Below are 18,438 nucleotides of genomic sequence, written 5' to 3' on the forward strand. Positions count from 1 at the left end.
CGACAGTGTTCAAATGATGCTCCAGTTGTTTTGAGATTGCACCAAGTCACCTATTACTTATGATAGTATCTTTTCTTTCTTTTGCCAGTTAAGGTTACTTTTATTATTAGACTTCTTTCTCCAGCCACCTCATGCATAGCATCAAGGTTTATTCACCTATTGTTTGGGGATAAAAAAGGGATAGCCTCTGTAGCCATTACAATACTGCATTGATATTTGAGAGTTCACCCTTTTCCAAAAAGGCTCATATATTAAAGTTTGGGAAGAGGGAAGACACTTTTTCTGTTTAGTTTTTCATTTTTCCTATTTATTTTTCCTCCTCCTGCTCTCCGGGTTATATTCTCTCGGTTGCTATGGGAACGCTTCTTTCCGCTTCCGGCTTCCCACAAAGCGATGCACCCCCCCACCCCCCCAAAAAACCACAGAGAGGTGGCTGGAACGTTCTAGGATCATAGACATGTAGCTGCTTCCAACGGCCGGCATTATCAGTCGCTCGGATTGGTTAAGAGCAGTGGGCGGGACCGACCGAGGACCACTTCCGATTGAGGAAGGAAGCCCGAGTGGCATCTACGCTTTGCGCGGCTCCTCCCCCAGGTAATGAAGGGGGTCCAGACGCTTTTCCCAGCACCCCCCTTTTTCTGGGTGTTTGTTGGTCCCGCCCATTCCAATCACGCATTTGGGTGAGCGGCGGGGCGACTGTGGATTAGACCACTAACCGGGTTGGGGGGGGAAACACATTTGCGTGTCTGTGCTTTTCTATGAACGTACATGCGCGTGTACGTAGGATTGGCTTCTGCTCGTTGCGTTCCCCGTTGAAGGCGTATCGTAGTGAGAGGAAGTTCCTCAACGTATTTCTGACTTTTCCTTTTTTTTTCTTCTCCCCCCCCCCTCAAGGAATTGGTAATCCCTTCCCCCATCATATTAATAGGGGAAGGTGGTTTAGTCCATTGCATTATGGAGGGGGGAGGATGGAGGATGCAATAGTGATGTTTTATTCATAAACATTTATAGTATCTTGTGTTTTCTATCTGGTTTTCTTAGCAGTTCCCAACAATGGTAAATTCCATTTTTAAAAAGTGGTCAAGGAGGACAGTTGAAAAGCATCAGGGGGTAGCTTAAAACCTGCAGCAGTAAGCCAGCTATTTTAAAATACCATTTGGCCAATATTATTTCCCACAATGTTCTCCTACAAATGAATATTTTTTTATTTTTTCTTAGGGAACAAGTGATGGTCAGTGAGGCCTGAAGACTCATGAACAAGCCAGAAAGCCTGGGATGGTCTGAGTCTTTCCAAATAGGTGGGAATACAATTCCCATCAGCAAGGTTGGGCATGATGGGAGTTGTAGCTCATGCATGTATAGGATACCACACTGGGGACATGTAAGCTTTATAAAGGCCCTTTTCTTAGCCCCAAATGACCGTCCTTATTGGGAGCCCAAAAAAATTCTCAGTTGTGTAATGACTACAACCTTGACGTAACAACCATTCGTTTAAGTGACTGTTTGAAATTACAATGGAAAAAGCAAATTGTGAGTGTTTTTCACACTTAACGGCCTTTGCAACATGATCACGTGATCAAAATTGGCAACTGATACCTATTTATGATGGTCATAGTGTCCTGGGGTCACATAAGCCCCTTTTGCAATCTTTCAACAAGCAAAGCCAATGGGGAAGCCAGATTCACTTAACTGTGTTACTAATTGAACGGCTCTAGTGATTTGCTGAACAACTGTGGCAAGAAAAGTTGTAAAATGGGCAAAAGCTACTTCACGACTGTCTGGCTTAGCGATGAAGACTTGGGACTCCATTATGGGCTGCCTATGCATTCATTCAACTGGCTGCTGAACTCCCTTCCCCTCGCCAGGTTACCCACTGGATAATCTGGTGTTTAATGGAAGTAGAGAAAAATCAGATACTGAATAGTAAAAGAAAGTACAGTCTTTTCGCCAGGGCACAACTAAAAGAGTGCAAAAACGCCACACTCTGCTTTTGAAAGAATTGTGTGACATTCTCAGAAGCGAAAGTGGAAAGCAGAGCCTTGTTCAACCAAACTCTTTTGCACAGAAAACTCTTTTTGCACACCCGTTTATTTCGGTGCGATGTGCATTGCTTTAGCCCGCTGGGTCAGAATTGAATTGAGTGCTCCAAAAATAAAACTTCTGCTGCTGAGAGATTAAAATATATACAAGCAGCCCCTTGACTTACCACCACAATTGAGCCCAAAATTTATGTCGCTAAGTGAGATATTTAAGTGAATTTTGCCTCACTTTAAGACCTTCTTTGACCTGGTTATTAAATGAATCAGAAATTACAGATAGGTCTCAATTTGCAACAGTTCATTTAGTGACTGAACTCACAACAGCACTGAAAACTGACCGTTCTTCACACTTAAGACTGTTTGTAGCATCCCCAGGGATGCTTAATTTACATTCGGATGCTTGACAACCGACTCACATTTATGACAGTTGCAGTGTTCCCCGGGGGTCGTGCAATCCGCTTTTGCGACCTTTTGACAAGCTAAGTCAGCGGGGAAAGACAGATTCACTTAACGGTGTTCCTAATTGAACATCTGCCGTGGTTCGCTTAACAAATGTGACAAAGAAAGTTGGCAAAATGGGGCAAACTCAACGTGAGAAGTTTCTCTTTTAACGACATCAATTCTGGGGCTCAATTGTAGGTTGAGGACTTTACCTGTATTCCAAAATTAGCATCCAGGCTTTGTTCGCTCTTTAACAGTTGGATCTTTTTCTGTCCATCTTCAGGTTGGTCGTCTCTTGACATCGTCCAACGCCACCATGCCTGTTCAGCCTCTGCCGAAGGAGATGGAAGGGGAAGGCGATTCAGCCATGGAAATGAACGGTGAGGAAGAGAGCGAAGATGAACGCAGCGCAAGCCAGTCGGAATCCGAAGAGGAGAGCTCGGGTAAGCATCAGGAGGGGAAGCTGAGTTTGTGCTACTAAAATGCAGCTTGGAATCTTTTTTTTTTTTTAAAACAAGTTTTATTAAAAGTTTCAACAACAAACAAATCATTACATATTGAATCTTTCCCTGTCTTTCTACAATAATTTCCCCAATATTCTCATAAAACACAAACAAACACAAACAAACATAAAAAAATCTTTTAGTAAAGTACCTTGGCCCCAGTTACCTCTCTTTGCATGGGCTAAAATAATAGCACATATCACTCTTCACATTTCTATCTTATTTAATCCATCTTAATTAAATCATTAAATTTGTATCTTTTGCCCATTCAATTATCCCTCTATCTCTTCTTATAATAAAAAAAAAATTTCTCCTGAAATCACTAATCAGAGTATGATGCCTTTCTATCCTCCCCTAAGTTAGTAAAATTAACATTCAGCATAACAAATACCCAATTTGGTTCTGCTTGGTACATTCTATCCACCAAAAATGTTTAAATACATTGTATCCTCCTTTCCTTCAATATTTTATTACATTTTGAAAATCAATCATTATTAAAAACTTCAACATTTTAATTTCTTATTAAATCTTAAACCATTCTAATTTACTATTTCAAATATAAATGTTACAATACCATCTTCTGTACCTTAGCAGAATCTTTCTTACAGAAAATTATATTTCATCCTTTGTCTCTAAAAAAATCCCTCTTCTCCCATCCAATTTTAAAGCTTTGAGGCTTTTCTCCGCCTTTCCCTTTCTTTTCTTCCCCACCAAATCTTCCTACCCCCCTTCTTCTTCTAACCTCTACCTTGCTGGGATCCCTTCTCTGTTGTGTTCCCTTTTTCTCTTGTTTGTTATCATTATATTTACTTTGCATCATATTTTTCTTTTTCTCAAATGTTTTTTTAGATCTTAAGTCCTTCATTTTCCTTGCTCTCTTCCTTCCTTCTTCCTTAGATAAGTTTTGGGATTCAATGAAGATGGCGTCTTCGTCTCTTCCTTGTTGTTCTTCTTCCGCTTCCATCTGTTCCATTGTCTGTTGGTAATTGACCAGCGCCATTTCTAGAAATAGAAAAGCTTTTTCCATGCCATCTTTGCAGGCTGCTTTTGTTTGCTCATATTCATCCCTCAGGTCTTCAAAAGGAAAGCCATTATAAATAAATCTTTTCTTTTCTTTATTCCTCTTTCTTCTTACACCAACCAAATATTCCGAGAGAAAGGCAAAACAATCCCAAAATCCACAATCCTCAATAAATCCAAGCAAGCCAAAATTCCCCCTTCCTCTTCCAGGGGTGGTATCAAACAAATAAAAAAAAAGAATCCAAGTCTATATTTTAAAGCCTTATTAAGATTGTATTTCTGTCCTCAAGTCTTCAAGGCATCTCCTCCAACAAGATCCAAATTAATATATTTTCTTTATCCTCTCCCTTCCGGCTTAATTCCGTCGGGAGGGAGAGTAAACTTTCCTTCAGCACCTCAAAATAGCCGCTTTTTTTCTCTTGTGGAAGAAATCATCAGAAAACCATCTTTTCCAGGAATTAAATTAGATAAATCTCAAAGCCCTGGGTCGACCAAGAAGAACTTTTACTTTCAATAACTTTCTCTTCTTCCTCCTGCGCATACTTGCCCGGCTGTCAACTTCTTTGTGGCGGCCATTACGGACCGCCGCTGCACCGCCCTGGTAACAGGGGGTTCAGCCGGCCAGGGAGGGGGTCTGCAACACCCCAAACCCTTCCTCCGGATCCCCTTACCTTCAGCTACCCCTGCAGGGCAGCCTTGCTCGCACCCGTCCGGGTCGGAGCCCCAAAACGGCTAGCGCGGCAGGGATCGCGCAGCTTCGCGAATCCCTACCGCCGCGGCCGACAAACCGAAACCCGCAGCCCGGAATCTTAAAGGGAAACTTAACGGTTGGATTAACTCTACCACAGGGGTCTCCAACCTTGTCGGCTTTAAGATCTGTGGACTTCAACTCCCAGAATGCCCCAGCCAGCCATGCAGAATGATACAGAACTAAAAACCAACTAATCCAAGCCAATGTATAATGCAGTGTTTCTCAACCTCATGCTGGCTGGAGAATTCTGGGAGTTGAAGTCGCCCATCTTAAAACACACTGGCTGGGGAATTCTGGGAGTTGAAGTCACCCATAAGACACACTGGCTGGGGAATTCTGGGAGTTGAAGTCACCCATCTTAAGGCTGGGGAATTCTGGGAGTTGAAGTCACCCATCTTAAGACACATTGGCTAGGGAATTCTGGGAGTTGAAGTCACCCATCTTAAGACACACTGGCTGGGGAATTCTGGGAGTTGAAGTCATCCATCTTAAGACACATTGGCTAGGGAATTCTGGGAGTTGAAGTCACCCATCTTAAAGCATCCTGGTTGGGGAATTTTGGGAGTTGAAGAATAGAAGAATAGAATGGAATGGAATGGAATGGAATGGAATAGAATAGAATAGAATAGAATAGAATAGAATAGAATAGAATAGAATAGAATAGAATAGAATTCTTTATTGGCCAAGTGTGATTGGACACACAAGGAATTTGTCTTGGTGCAAATACTCTCGGTGTACATAAAAGATACATTCACCCAGAGTCAAGAATCATAAGGAACAACACTTAATGATAGTCGTAGGGTACCATAAGCAATCAAATCATACTAGGAAACAGTCAATAAAAATCGTAAGGATTCAAGCGACAAAGTTACAGTCACAAGTGGGAGGGGATGGGTGATAACGAGTGATGAGAAGATTAAATTGAGGGCTTCTTTGGCACTGGGATGATATTAGAACATTTGAAGCAAGAAGGAACATAGCGCATTTCTAGTGATTTATTGAAGATTTGGGTGAAGATAGGGGCCAATTGGTCAGCACAGACTTTTAAACAAGAAGTCCACCCATCTTAAAATACACTGGCTGGGGAATTCTGGGAGTTGAAGTCACCCATCTTAAAGCCTGCTGGCTGGGGGATTCTGGGAGTTGAAATCCACAGGCCTTAAAAGTTGCCAAGGATGATATTCTACAGGCTGAGTTTAGTTCATTTTACATGCCATATGCTGTTGTGCATGTCATGGTAGAGTTAATTCTGTGCCTCGTAGTTACTTCATTCTGCCTGCTGTGGGTTAATCCTGAAGATCATGGTTTGGTTAATTCTGCAAATCCTAACTTTTTGTTCATTCCCCATTCCGTGCTTCGGTTAATTCTGCACTTTATAACGTATTTAATTTTGCTTGTCATCAAGTAACACAAAACAGTTGAACAAAAGGAGAATATTTATAGCTCAGGATTGCACCGTGGGGTCCTTGGTGCTCTCGGAGCCTGCTTGTTTTCTCGCAGACGTTTCATTACCCAACTAGGTAACATCATCAGTGCTAGTGAGACTCATTAGCACTGATGATGTTACCTAGTTGGGTAATGAAACGTCTGCGAGAAAACAAGCAAGCTCAAGAGAGCACCGAGAACCCCCCACACACACACAAAACAGACGGTCTAAAATTCAAAAGCTCTGATAAATAAATTCCATTTTATCCAGGGATCTGATGGGTTGGTTTTTTTTGAGTCGAGTCCAAATTGTCCATTTTTCTTCCTCTCCCCAGAGATGAACGATGAAGATTACGAACGGCGCCGGGCAGAATGCGTGGATGAAATGCTGGATCTGGAGAAGCAGTTTACTGAAATCAAAGAAAAGTAGGTTTTCTTTCTCCTTCTGTTTTCCTTTTGCGTCTGTTTTTTGGGGGGACTTTGGGATTTTTGTTTTCCTGGTGAATTGGCTGGGTGGTGTTTTTTTTCTTCTTTTTTTTGCAGGCTGTTTAAGGAACGTCTGAATCAGATGAAGGCAAAATTGGAAGACGTGATGTCGGGAAAAGCCCCGGAATACCTCGACCCCCTGGCCGTTTTGCAGAATCACATGGAGATCCAGATCGAAGTGGCTGGTAAAGCTTTGTGGGGTCCCAAGCCGTATGGGGCGAGAGGAGGAGAGCGGGGGTGGCATTTGAGGCAGGGGGTTGACCTTTGAACTGTCAGGATGGGGAGCATTTTGAACGAACTGAACACAACCACCGAAATTTCTTGACACTTCCGTGTTTGCCCTTGGCTTTAAAAGGATGTGTTTCCCCCACCCAAGTTTTCTAATCCTCAAGCCTGAGATTTCCTAGTGGTCTTCTTTCCTAATGCACTTTTTTTTTTTAAGCCCATCCAAGTTCTGCTAGGCGTTACCTGTTCTGACCTAGGCTTCCCAAGATCAGGAAGTAGATACCTCATCCCGATAAAACCCCTTTTATTTCGGTTAAAGTGAATCCCTCTCCAGCAAAGTCCCAGCCAACAGTCTTTCATGAGCTTTCACAATTACAGACCTTTATCAGGCTGGGAGAGTTGCCAGGCCGATATCTTCCAAACACTACACTGTAGCAGCAATTACTTGGCAAGGAGTCAGGAACAGATCTTCACCCTAATGAATTGAACTAATCGTCTCCTGCAAACCCCACTCCTCTTTGTTCCCTATGGGAGAGGCCATTCACCATCCACCTATGCCTTTACTCCCGAGTTGACCCTTGTTCATTAGCTGTTCCCTTCTCCTGGCAGCTCTGTGCATGCGCACACTGGGAACAGGCTCCAGCTGTTCTTCTGCCTTACTGATGTCCGACTCCAAAGGTAGCTGATAACTGTCGGACGGCCCTGGCCCCATCTCTGCCTCCAACGCAAAGCCCTTGTCAGAACCTTCCCCCAGACTCCAGGACCGGCCCATGTTCCTCCCCAACCTCCTCAACTGCCCGAGTCTGCTGCCAGCTCCGCTGGCCGTTGGCGGGCCACAACATTGCCACCTAGCTGGGCAAATCATTAAAGACCTCGTTGAAGTGATTGGATGACCCCTCTGCTGTGGATTTTTGGCCTAATTTCCTAGTTCAGCTGTGGGATCTTTGGGTGGTCTCCCATCCAAGCACTCCTGTGACCTTGCATGGCCTGTCTGCTAAATAAAAGTTTAGCGAGGATAGCCTCGTTTTAAGAAACGTTTTTATTCGGCGAGAGATGGGGACAGTGCCCCTCTCTCTTAAAATATCTTAGAAAGCTGGTGAAATCCGAGTTTGGTTGCAGGCTTCAAGATGGCTAGCCAAGACAAGTAGATTTCAACATAGCTTTTACCCAAGTGCTGTGATCAGGTTAAATGCAGAGTTATGAATCTGGTGGTCTTAACATATATATATCCTGGTTGTACAGTTTTTAATTGTTATCTGTTTTAATTTGTTTTATATTGTTATTTGTATATGTCTTTTGGTGTTGTTTAGTTGTATGTTGCGAAAAGAGCACCTTATTTCGTTGTTCTCAGGTTCCTGAGCACAATGACAATAAATTTATCTATCTATCTATCTATCTATCAACGGGGCAAAACTCGCTTCACGAAACGTCTTGCTTAACCACAGAAATGTTGGGCTCCGTTGTGGTCGTAGGTCAAGGACTACCTGTAATAAGCATTAAGGCAGAAGGTTGGGATTTGTGGAGGAAGGAACAACCCCCCTACACACACACACACACACACACACACACACACACACTATCAACTCATAAAATATTTCTAGGGTCTTTATTTAGAGCTGCCAACAGAAAGGGAGGGGGAAGCAGCGCAGCAGCTTTTCAAAACCAAAATTACATTCCATAAATGTTTTCAAAGATAGTAACTAGGTGACCGAAGTTTCTGCTGGGCAAAATTCTAACTGGAGAACATGATGGATGACTCTGAGCTATGGAGGTGTCCCATTGAGGAATATGAATTAGGATACACCCAGGGGATGGAGGGAAAACCAGGGTCAAGGGTGACAATGAACGATGTGTCTCAGAGTCGGCTACACCCAGGCAGTGCCGGCATGGTTACTCCTAATAAATCTTCTTTTAAGTTTTGGAAGTTCGGCTCGAGACTCATGATTTAAATGGGGGTAACAGCCGGAATCCTCACACACCCACAAACACACACAAATCACTTCCCACCATATTCCAAATATTTGCATTTTTCTCCCCCAGGGATATATCGAGCTTTGTGCCTGGAAGTCATCAAACACCGCCATGGGTGCGAGCTTCAAGGAGCACAGCAACACCTGGAGGTTAGAAGAAACCCTCCCCCCTCCTAATCTTTTCATTTATACCCGCCTCTCCTTCCCTCAAATCTCGAGAAAGGAGGCGTTGATTAATACAGGTGACCCTCAACTTAAGGACTGCACTTGAGCGCAAAAAACAACAACCCCATGGCTCAGTGAGACGGTTGTTAAATAAGTTTTGCCCCATTTTATGACCTTTCTTGCCCTCCGTAGTTAAACCTCCCCTCCTCTTCCTTTCTCTCTCCCTCTCCCTCTCTTCCTTTGTCTCTTTCTCTTTTTCCATCTCCTCTCTCCTCTTCTTCCTCCCTCTCTCTTTCTTCCTTTCTTTCTCCTTTTCCCTCTCTTCCCCTCCCCTCCCTCACTTTCTTCCTTTCTCTTTTTCCCTCCTCTCCTCCCCTTCCTCTTCCCTTTCTTCCTTTGTCCCTTCCTGTTTTCCCTCCCCTCCCTTCCACCTTTTCCCTTCTCTCTCTCTCTCTCTTTCTTCCTTTGTCTCTTTCTCTGTTTTCCCTCTCCTCTCTCACCCCTCCCCTTCCTTTCCCTCCCCTGCCTATCTCACAGGGTTGTTGTGAAACCATGCTGCTCCATACCAGTCTTAAATCCCTTGGGGGTAGCCAGTGTGGCTTTTCAGGAATAATTCCTTCCATAGCCAACCGATCCTCTTGCCTTCTTGGCGTTCATCAGCTGGTTTTCTTCTAAGGAAGCCAAGGCAACACACTTAGAATTTAACCCTCCCTTCTATCCTCAGCGCAGCAACCTTGCGAGGTTACCGTAAGACAGCTTCAGTCAGTGAGCGACGTGGTGCAAGTCGTGGGGATTCGTACCCAGACCCGGCCCATTTCCCCCGACTCTTGTAACCCGTCCGTACTTGAATGGCGATGGTGGTCATTCTTCACCCCTTCCATCGACTGGAACGGGCATGAGTTGGCAAACCAAGGGTCCAGAGCCACCTAGGCAGGGGTGGGATTCTACCGGTTGTTACGATTCTGCGCAGTTAAGAGAACCGGCAAATCATGCCCCTGGCTGGCCCCTCTCCTCTCCTCCCCGCCCACCTCTCCCGGCCCAGTCAGTCCTTACAGTATTTATTTTTATTTTTTCCTCCCGGCGATCAGCTGTTCTGATGATCAGCTGTGCTGGGATCCCCCTTAGAGCAGGGGTCCCCAACCACCGGTCCCCGGACCGGTACCGGTCCGTGGAACATTTTCTACCAGGCCGCCGGTTTGCTGGGCTCCGCCATCTTGTTTAGATGAGAATGTGCTTCCGGTGAGCTTTTCCGGTTGGAAAGCGGCGTTTGTCCTGAAGGAATCTCGCGCCTTAGTTTCATCGAAGGGGGGCGGCTTCGAACAAAACTAAGGCGCGAGGATTCTTTCAGCACCCAAGGCAAGGCGAGCCGAGCGACCATCCCGAAGCCCATTGACAAAGGCACAAAGGAGGAGTTGAAGGTGGCGGGGAGAAGCGGGGGACGGCTGGCTGGCTGGTCACTTGGCTCGCCTTGCCATGCGTGCTGATGCCAGTACCGGGCCGCAGATCATTTTCTGATGCCGGTACCGGGCCGTGGCACAAAAAAGGTTGGGGGCCACTGCCTTAGAGTATTTATTTTTATTTTTTCCTTCCCAACGATAAGCTGTTCCAACAATCAGGTGTGCCGGAATTCCCCTTAAGAGTATTTATTTTTATTTTTTCCTTCCGACGATCAGCTGTTCCGACGATCAGCTATGCCGGAATTCCCCTTAAGAGTATTTATTTTTATTTTTTCCTTCTGACAATCAGCTGTTCCGACGATCAGCTGTGTTGGGATCCCACTTAGAATATTTATTTTTATTTTTTTCCCTCTTGATGATCAGCTGTTCCGACGATCAGCTGTGCCGGGATCCCCATTAGAGTTTTTATTTTTATTTTTTTCCTTCTCGATGATCAGCTGTTCCGACGATCAGCTGTGCCGGGATCCCCATTAGAGTATTTATTTTTATTTTTTTCCTGCTGACTATAACCTGTTCCGAGGATCAGCTGTGCCAAGATCCCGCTTAGAAGGAGGCTTCCCTGAGGCCCAGGAGGCAAAAAAACCCCGGAGCGACGGTGGGGGAGGTTGCTGCAAAAAAAAGCCATGCCCATCTAGCCACGCCCACAGAACTGGTAGTAAAAAAATATTTGCCCCCCACCCTTGCACCTAGGTGCCCAGTCCTCATTGACAGAGGCCCATAGAAGTTGGCTTGGGGTGTTTTTCCGGTTGTTGGATCCCACAGGCCTCTTTTGGGGGGGATTGGCCGCCAAGAAAGAAAGAAAAGGGGTGCCAAATATTTCTCTGCTTTGTCCATCTTAAAGAGTGAGAAAGTGCTGCTCTTCGACAGCCTTGAAGAACGCCTGCTGGAGCGCATCCAGCGGCTGGAAGATGACAGGCACAGCGTGGGCCTCACTTCCGGTGAGTTCCCCTGCCCGGCGGATTCTCCTTCCTTTCCCCCACCCCAGCCCGGCTGCCAACGTCGTCCCTTGGAGAGAGCCAAAACGGATCAGAATTCGATCTCGGAGCCTCCAGTGTACGGGTGGACCGTCCCATGGGTTTGTGGGGAGGGAAGATCCTTGGATTTTTCCCAAGGCTGAGAAGCTGCTGTCTACCAGGAAAAGACCCAAGGGTTCTTTAGCTGTCTTGGACTACAATCCCCATGTTGCCAGGCTAGCCTGCCGTAGGAAGGATGGGAGCTTCCCTGCCATAGATCGAAAAGCAAGAGTATCCGACCTTGGCAACTTTTAAGACTTGTGGACTTCAATTCCCAGAATTCCCCAGCCAGCTGCTTTCTTTCTTTCTTTCTTTCTTTCTTTCTTTCTTTCTTTCTTTCTTTCTTTCTTTCTTTCTTTCTTTCTTTCTTTCTTAGTATACATTTTATTTTTATTCATAAACATTTTGAATAGACTGTATTGTCAGGGCATATCGTTTACGAAAAAAAAGAAAAAAACAAACAAATATCAACATATATACTAGTAACAATGGTGATATGGTAACAAAATAATGTTAGCAGAGTTTCTTATATTAGCTTACTTATAGTTCTATTATTTATATCAACATGTTTCTAATTGTCAATTTAATTCTTTTGTATTTAATTATTTAGTTCTTACATAACAACAACCTTTCTTACCTAATTCCTACCTTTATCTCTAGCCACTCCTAAGATCTGTTCCACGTTAAGTAATATTCTGTGTCTTCTTTATCCTTTATTTTTAATGTCAATCTATCCATCTCTTCACAGTCCAGTATTTTCTGAATTACATCCGCATCTGCTTTCTGTGCAGATGATTTAAAGCTGATAGCACTGGCCAGGCTAACGAATTTTATTTCACCTGGGAGGCCTGTTTTTCTTTCTCTTAGAGTGGTGGGATGGCAAACTTCGGCCCAAGCACATCTCCAAGGAATGGGATTCCCTCTGGCCCAGCAAGAGGAAGAAACCGCCTTTGGTGTCCGATATCCTTTTGTGTACTTTTCCTTCTGAATGGGATGTCGATGTCCTGATTTGGGGAGTTGAGGCTTCTGCAAAAAGAGAGCTAGCTGCAGGGGTGAAGGTGTGGCGTAGAAACCAGGAGTCAGGGAGTTCTAATCCCGCCTTAGCCATGGGTGGCTTTGGACTGATCACCGGGACACTGGGAGTTCTAGTCCCATATTAGCCATGAAAGCTGGCCGGGTGACTTTGGACTAATCACCAGAGACTGGGAGTTCTAGTCCTGCCTTAGCCATGAAAGCTGGCTGGGTGACTTTGGGCCAATCACCAGGAGACGGTGAGTTCTAGTCCCATATTAGCCATGAAAGCCAGATGGGTGACTTTGAGCCAATCACCAGAGACTGGGAGTTCTAGTCCCATATTAGCCATGAAAGCTGGCTGGGTGACTTTGGGCCAATCACCAGGAGACGGTGAGTTCTAGTCCCATATTAGCCATGAAAGCTGGCTGGGTGACTTTGGACTAATCACCAGAGACAGTGAGTTCTAGTCCTGCCTTAGCCATGAAAGCTGGCTGGGTGACTTTGGGTCAATCACCAGGAGTTCTAGTCCCACCTTCAGATGAAAGCCGGCTGGATGACTTTGATCTGGTCCTCTCTCAGCCCAACCCACCTCACAGGGTTGTCGTATTGGGGAAAATAAGAAGAGGAAGGAGTATTATGTACGCTTGCCACTTTTGAGTTACTCATAAAGCAATAAAGGCGAGATAAAAAGTAAGGCACAAATAGTAAAGAAAACATACCCTCTGAACAAGTTGGTTGGGGATTAGCGGCGCCTGGTTTTTCACAATTTCCTCCTTAGCAGCTCCTTCCTCACGCCCATACATCGTGTACATGCTGCACGATATCGACATCATGGAAGATTGGACGGCTATCAAAAAGGTCAGAGGGCAACAACCCCTTGATGAGACTTTTAGGGGTGGGCGAAAAACCAGTGAAATTGCGTAGGCTCACATGCAAGCACATAACATTGATTGGGAAAGAAAGAAAAAAGTTAACCGTCGCCTTCAAAAATAAAAGCCATGCTATTTGTATTGCATGGACAGAATAACAGAAAAGTTGGAAGGGACCTTGGAGGTCCTGTAGTCCAACCCGCTGCACCTTTGGCTTCTGATTGACTTCACGTGGGCCGGAGGGGGACAGCCAAAGAGCTGGAAGTGGCTTAAAATGCCCAGATGAACAAACTTTGTATGAAATTCAAGGGAATGGTCGCCAAAGACCTCTCATTTCAAACAGTGTTGTTGTTTTGTTAACCAGTGGAATTAAAAACTTTTCCTTCATGGTTTCCTTATTCCTCCCTCCCTAGGCAAAAGCTGCTGTATCCCCTTCAAAGAGGAAGCTTGAAGGCAAGTAACTTGATTTCTTTGCAGAATTGGGATCTCCTGCTGTGTTTGCCTATTCAAACTCCAGTGGGTGCTGAATTAGCAGTCCCAGAACTCCTTGCAAAGCCAGCCTTGGAAGGCTAAATTGTAGGGGAAAATGTCACGCTTAGTCACGATTTTTTTTTTTCTTAATCCGGGTTTGTTAGGCTGGCCCAAAAGGGCCAGATTTGTGATTATTTCTAGGCTATAATAGTTGGGTTTGTGCATTATTCTAAGCGATGGACTTTAACTCCCAGAATTCCCCAGCCAGCATGCTTCAAATGAAATCCTCTTTAAAATAAGTGGATTTCAACTCCCAGAATTCTCCAGCTAGTATGCTTTGAGGATGCATGGACTTCAACTCCCAGAATCCCCCAGCCAGCTTCCTTTAAGATGGGAAGACTTCCACTCCCAGAATCCCCCAGCCAGCTTCCTTTAAGATGGGAGGACTTCAACTCCCAGAATCCCCCAGCCAGCTTCCTTTAAGATGGGAGGACTTCAACTCCCAGAATCCCCTAGCCAACTTCCTTTAAGATGGGAGGACTTCAACTCCCAGAATCCCCTAGCCAACTTCCTTTAAGATGGGAGGACTTCAACTCCCAGAATCCCCCAGCCAGCTTCCTTTAAGATGGGAGGACTTCAACTCCCAGAATCCCCCAGCCAGCTTCCTTTAAGATGGTAAGACTTCCACTCCCAGAATCCCCTAGCCAACTTCCTTTAAGATGGGAGGACTTCAACTCCCAGAATCCCCCAGCCAGCTTCCTTTAAGATGGGAGGACTTCCACTCCCAGGATCCCCCAGCCAGCATGGGGAAGAAGAAAACCCGAAGAGACTTCTTAAATGAGAAGCGAAACATTTTCAAAGATGTAAATAGGCAACCCCAAGAAAATTCATTTTAAAATTAGGCATTTTTTTTAAAATAAAAATACCTTTGGCTCTCCTCCTAGTTCTAACTAATTTCTAATCTTTATTGTAAGTTTTTTTCCAACAGAATCTTGCAAATCTGAAAGTGCATTTCTGCCCCCCACCCCTGCCTTTATAGCCCAGGAAACTAGGGGTGTGTGTGTGTGTGTCCCTTTGTAAATGTCCCATCGCTCCAGTAGTTGGTTCCAAGGACTCACCTGCCTCTTTGTTCAACACCTGGGCTTTTGCACTGACTCCCAAGGCCGTTCCCACAGGCCATTACATCCCTTCTCCTACCCCGAACAGCCCTGATTTCCCCCCACCCCCACTTTGCCCCCTCCTCTCCTTCCTCCAGGCCCGCTGAAGGCTGAGAAGCTGTCTTCGCCGCCCCTCTTCGCCGCCCACATCGAGGAGGGCCACCTGCATTACGAGGGCGAGGTCTACGTCAAAGGGGAGAGCATCTTCCTGCAAGTGGGAGACGAGACCCCCGTCCAGTGAGTTGCAAAGAGGGGGGAGGGCAGCCAGCTCAGCCTGGTGGGGCTCGGCCCTCTACTTCTACCTTCCCTCCCTCCCTCCCTCCCTCCCTCCCTCCCATCCCCATTTCCTTCCTTCCTTCCTTCTTTCCCTTCCCTCTCTTTCCTCCCACCCTCCTTTCCTTCCTTCCTTCCCTCCCTCTCTCCTTTCCTTCCTCCCACCCTCCTTTCCTTCCTTCCTTCCTCTCTCTGCTTTCCTTCCTTCCTTCCTTCCCTCCCTCCCTCCTTTCCTTCCTTCCTTCCCTCTCTCCTTTCCTTCCTCCCACCCTCCTTTCCTTCCTTCCTTCCTCCCTCCCTCCCTTCTTTCCTTCCTTCCTTCCTTCCTTCCTTCCTTCCTTCCTTCCTTCCTTCCTTCCTTCCTTCCTTCCTTCCTTCCTTCCTTCCTTCCTTCCTTCCTTCCTTCCTTCCTTCCTTCCTCCCACCCTCCTTTCCTTCCTTCCTTCCCTCCTTCCTCCATCCTGTCTCTTTCCCCTATCCACCCCTCCCTCTCTTCTTTTCATTCCCATCCTCCTCTACAGGTTTGTCCTCCACTTACAACACTCTGTTTAGTAACCATTCAAAGTTATGACGGCACCGGGGAAAAAAGGGACCGACAGCCGTTTTTCACGCTTAACAACCCTCGCCAACATCCCCCCCCGTGATCAAAATCCAGGCGCTTGGCAGCCGACTCACACTTACGACGGCTGCCTCGTCCCGAGGTCACCCCATCCCTTTTGGCAACTTTCTCTACAAGCAGAGTGAATGGGGGGGTTGGGGAGAAGCCGAATTCACTTAACGTATTACTACTCATTTAACGACTTCTGTGAATCCCTTTAACAACGGTGGCAAGACAGGTCGCAAAACGGGGAGCGGGGGGGCGAAGCTCCCTTCACGACTGTCTCACTTAGCGACAGAAATTTGGGGCTCGGTTGCGGTCGTAAGTCGAGGACTCCCTCCACTGAATGCTGAATTGTGTGGAATTGATGGGGGAAGCTGGATCTCCGGCGGTCTTAATTGATTCTTTACTGAGCCCCCCCCCCCGCTCTCCTTGTCCCTTCCTCCTGTCCCCCAATTGTGTCTTGGATTTCTAGGGCCGTCATCACCGCCATCAGTACCGGGGAGGTCTGGCTGCGGCGGGAAGACGCCAGCAAGACCAAGATCTACGTTTCCCAACTCCAAAAAGGCAAATATTCCGTCCATAAGGCTTAGCGGATCCCGTGTGGTGGGGGCTCGGGGGGGGGGGCTTCAGCCACCCCCCTCCGAAATCAACCTGGACTTTTTTTTCCTGGAAACGGAAGGAGATCCTGTTGCAACAGGCAATTCCTACACACACACACACACACACACACACACACACACACACACACACACACAAGCCTGTTTGGACGGAGGCTGCAAAAAATAAAATAAAATGGAAAGATTTAGCCAAGAACGAGCTGGGTTTTATTTTTTTTCCTTCTTCCACGTTATACCGGATAGCAGACAGTTCTTCTGGAGTTGGTTTTGTTTGGAGGGGGTGATTTCTGCATTTTTAAGTGTGCTTCTCCCTGGCACCCCAAAAGAGAGAAGGGAAACCGTTATAAAGGGTGGAAGAAATCTCCCTCTGGAAGAAATTTCAAATAAAGCACCGAAATTTAAAAATGAAAGCACCAAAGGTTTAACTCTTCTCTGTATTCCGGGGTTTTTGTTTTTGTTTTTTTTAAATTACAGGTCAGTTGAACATTTTTATTTGAGTTAGAAAGTATGGTGAAATACAAAATAGAAAAGCAGAGCCAGGAAAGAAGGAAGAGAAGGGAGGTAAGATAAGAGAGAGAGAGAGAGAGAAAGAAAGAAAGACAGAAAGAAAGAAAAAGAAAGAAAGAAAGAAAGAAAGAAAGAAAGAAAGAAAGAAAGAAAGAAAGAAAGAAAGAAAGAAAGAAAGAAGAAAAAGAAAGAAAGAAAGAAAAGTATTGAGTTATAAAGTATTGTGAAATACAAAATAGAAAAGCAGAGCCAGGAAAGAAGGAAGAGAAGGGAGGTAAGATAAGAGAGAAAGAAAGGAAAGGGAAGAAAAGAAAAAAGACAAGAAAGAAAGAAAAAGAAAGAAAGAAAGAAAGAAAGAAAGAAAGAAAGAGAAAAAGAAAGAAAAGTATTGAGTTATAAAGTATGGTGAAATACAAAATAGAAAAGCAGAGCCAGGAAAGAAGAAAGAGAAGGGAGGTAAGATAAGAGAGAAAGAAAAGGAAAGGGAAGAAAAGAAAGAAAGAAAGAAAGAAAGAAGAAAAAGAAAAAGAAAGAAAAAAAGAAAGTATTGAGTTATAAAGTATGGTGAAATACAAAATAGAAAAGCAGAGCCAGGAAAGAAGAAAGAGAAGGGAGGTAAGATAAGAGAGAAAGAAAGGAAGGAAAGAAAAGAAAGAAAGAAAGAAGAAAAAGAAAAAGAAAGAAAGAAAGAAAAGTATTGAGTTATAAAGTATTGTGAAATACAAAATAGAAAAGCAGAGCCAGGAAAGAAAGAAGAGAAGGGAGGTAAGATAAGAGAGAAAGAGAGGAAAGGGAACAAAAGAAAGAAAGACAGACAGAAAGAAAGAAAGAAAAAGAAAGAAGAAAAAGAAAAAGAAAGAAAGAAAAGTATTGAGTTATAAAGTATGGTGAAATACAAAATAGAAAATCAGAGCCAGGAAAGAAGGAAGAGAAGGAAGGCAAGATAGGAGAAAGAAAGAAAGAAAAAGAAGCATTGACTTCCAACTCTCTGCTGAGGTAAAATTAGGCATCAACATTAAATCACCACTTTTTTGCTTTTTCATCATAATATGAAACCAGCCATTTCCATAAAGATCTACCAGTCTAATAATCGATAAAATGACAGGTTGATTCTGGACTGGCAGCCATTCGTTTAGTGGCGGTTTGAAGTTACGAGGGCTCTGAAAAAGGTGACAGGACCAGCCTTCACACTTAACGACTGTTGCAGGATTCTCTCCCACCCACCCACTCCAGTGGACAGGTAATCAAATTTCAGGTGCTTGGCCAATCGTTGGGAACCAGGCCACACAAGAGATCGAAGTTTTATCTGCGTGTGCGAAAAATATAGGTAGCACACAAAACCACACGTCCCTCCCAGTGCATGGAAAAATGAGAAAAAAGTGTTGTTGTTTTTTCCACTTGAAGATTCTGATCTTCGTTTCACAAAATGCTTCC

The 18,438-nt window shown here is 44.9% G+C and overlaps 1 protein-coding gene across 6 annotated transcripts; it reads left to right on the forward strand.

The window, feature by feature from the left end:
* Nucleotides 1-534: 534 nt before the first annotated feature.
* On the forward strand, nt 535-16,907 carry BRMS1 (BRMS1 transcriptional repressor and anoikis regulator). 6 transcript variants are annotated; one of them, XM_087943401.1, is made up of 12 exons: nt 535-900; nt 1,219-1,298; nt 2,764-2,923; nt 6,515-6,605; nt 6,723-6,850; nt 8,931-9,010; nt 11,324-11,420; nt 12,363-12,455; nt 13,303-13,367; nt 13,792-13,831; nt 15,105-15,243; nt 16,353-16,907. In XM_087943401.1, exons 3-12 carry the CDS (start codon nt 2,797-2,799, stop codon nt 16,468-16,470), a joined length of 978 nt encoding a protein of 325 aa, XP_087799527.1. In that variant the 5' UTR covers nt 535-900; nt 1,219-1,298; nt 2,764-2,796; the 3' UTR covers nt 16,471-16,907. The 6 variants fall into 6 exon arrangements, with proteins under 6 accessions (XP_087799527.1, XP_087799529.1, XP_087799526.1 ...); XM_087943403.1 differs by having other exon boundaries at nt 535-776; XM_087943400.1 differs by having other exon boundaries at nt 535-594.
* Nucleotides 16,908-18,438: the final 1,531 nt, after the last annotated feature.

This window comes from Notechis scutatus, chromosome 14, assembly GCF_049901735.1.
Source record: "Notechis scutatus isolate UNSWTSFEM ecotype Mainland chromosome 14, rNotScu1.2, whole genome shotgun sequence".
NCBI classification, from domain to species: Eukaryota; Metazoa; Chordata; class Lepidosauria; order Squamata; family Elapidae; genus Notechis; species Notechis scutatus.

What these genes read in the sequence shown, in the direction of transcription:
- BRMS1 (XM_087943401.1), top strand. Translation starts at nt 2,797, where the DNA reads ATGCCTGTTCAGCCTCTGCCGAAGGAGATGGAAGGGGAAGGCGATTCA. An exon ending in ATCCGAAGAGGAGAGCTCGG is followed by an intron (nt 2,924 to 6,514) that starts GTAAGCATCAGG and finishes TCCTCTCCCCAG; the next exon opens with AGATGAACGATGAAGATTAC. An exon ending in CAGCGTGGGCCTCACTTCCG is followed by an intron (nt 11,421 to 12,362) that starts GTGAGTTCCCCT and finishes TCTTTCTCTTAG; the next exon opens with AGTGGTGGGATGGCAAACTT.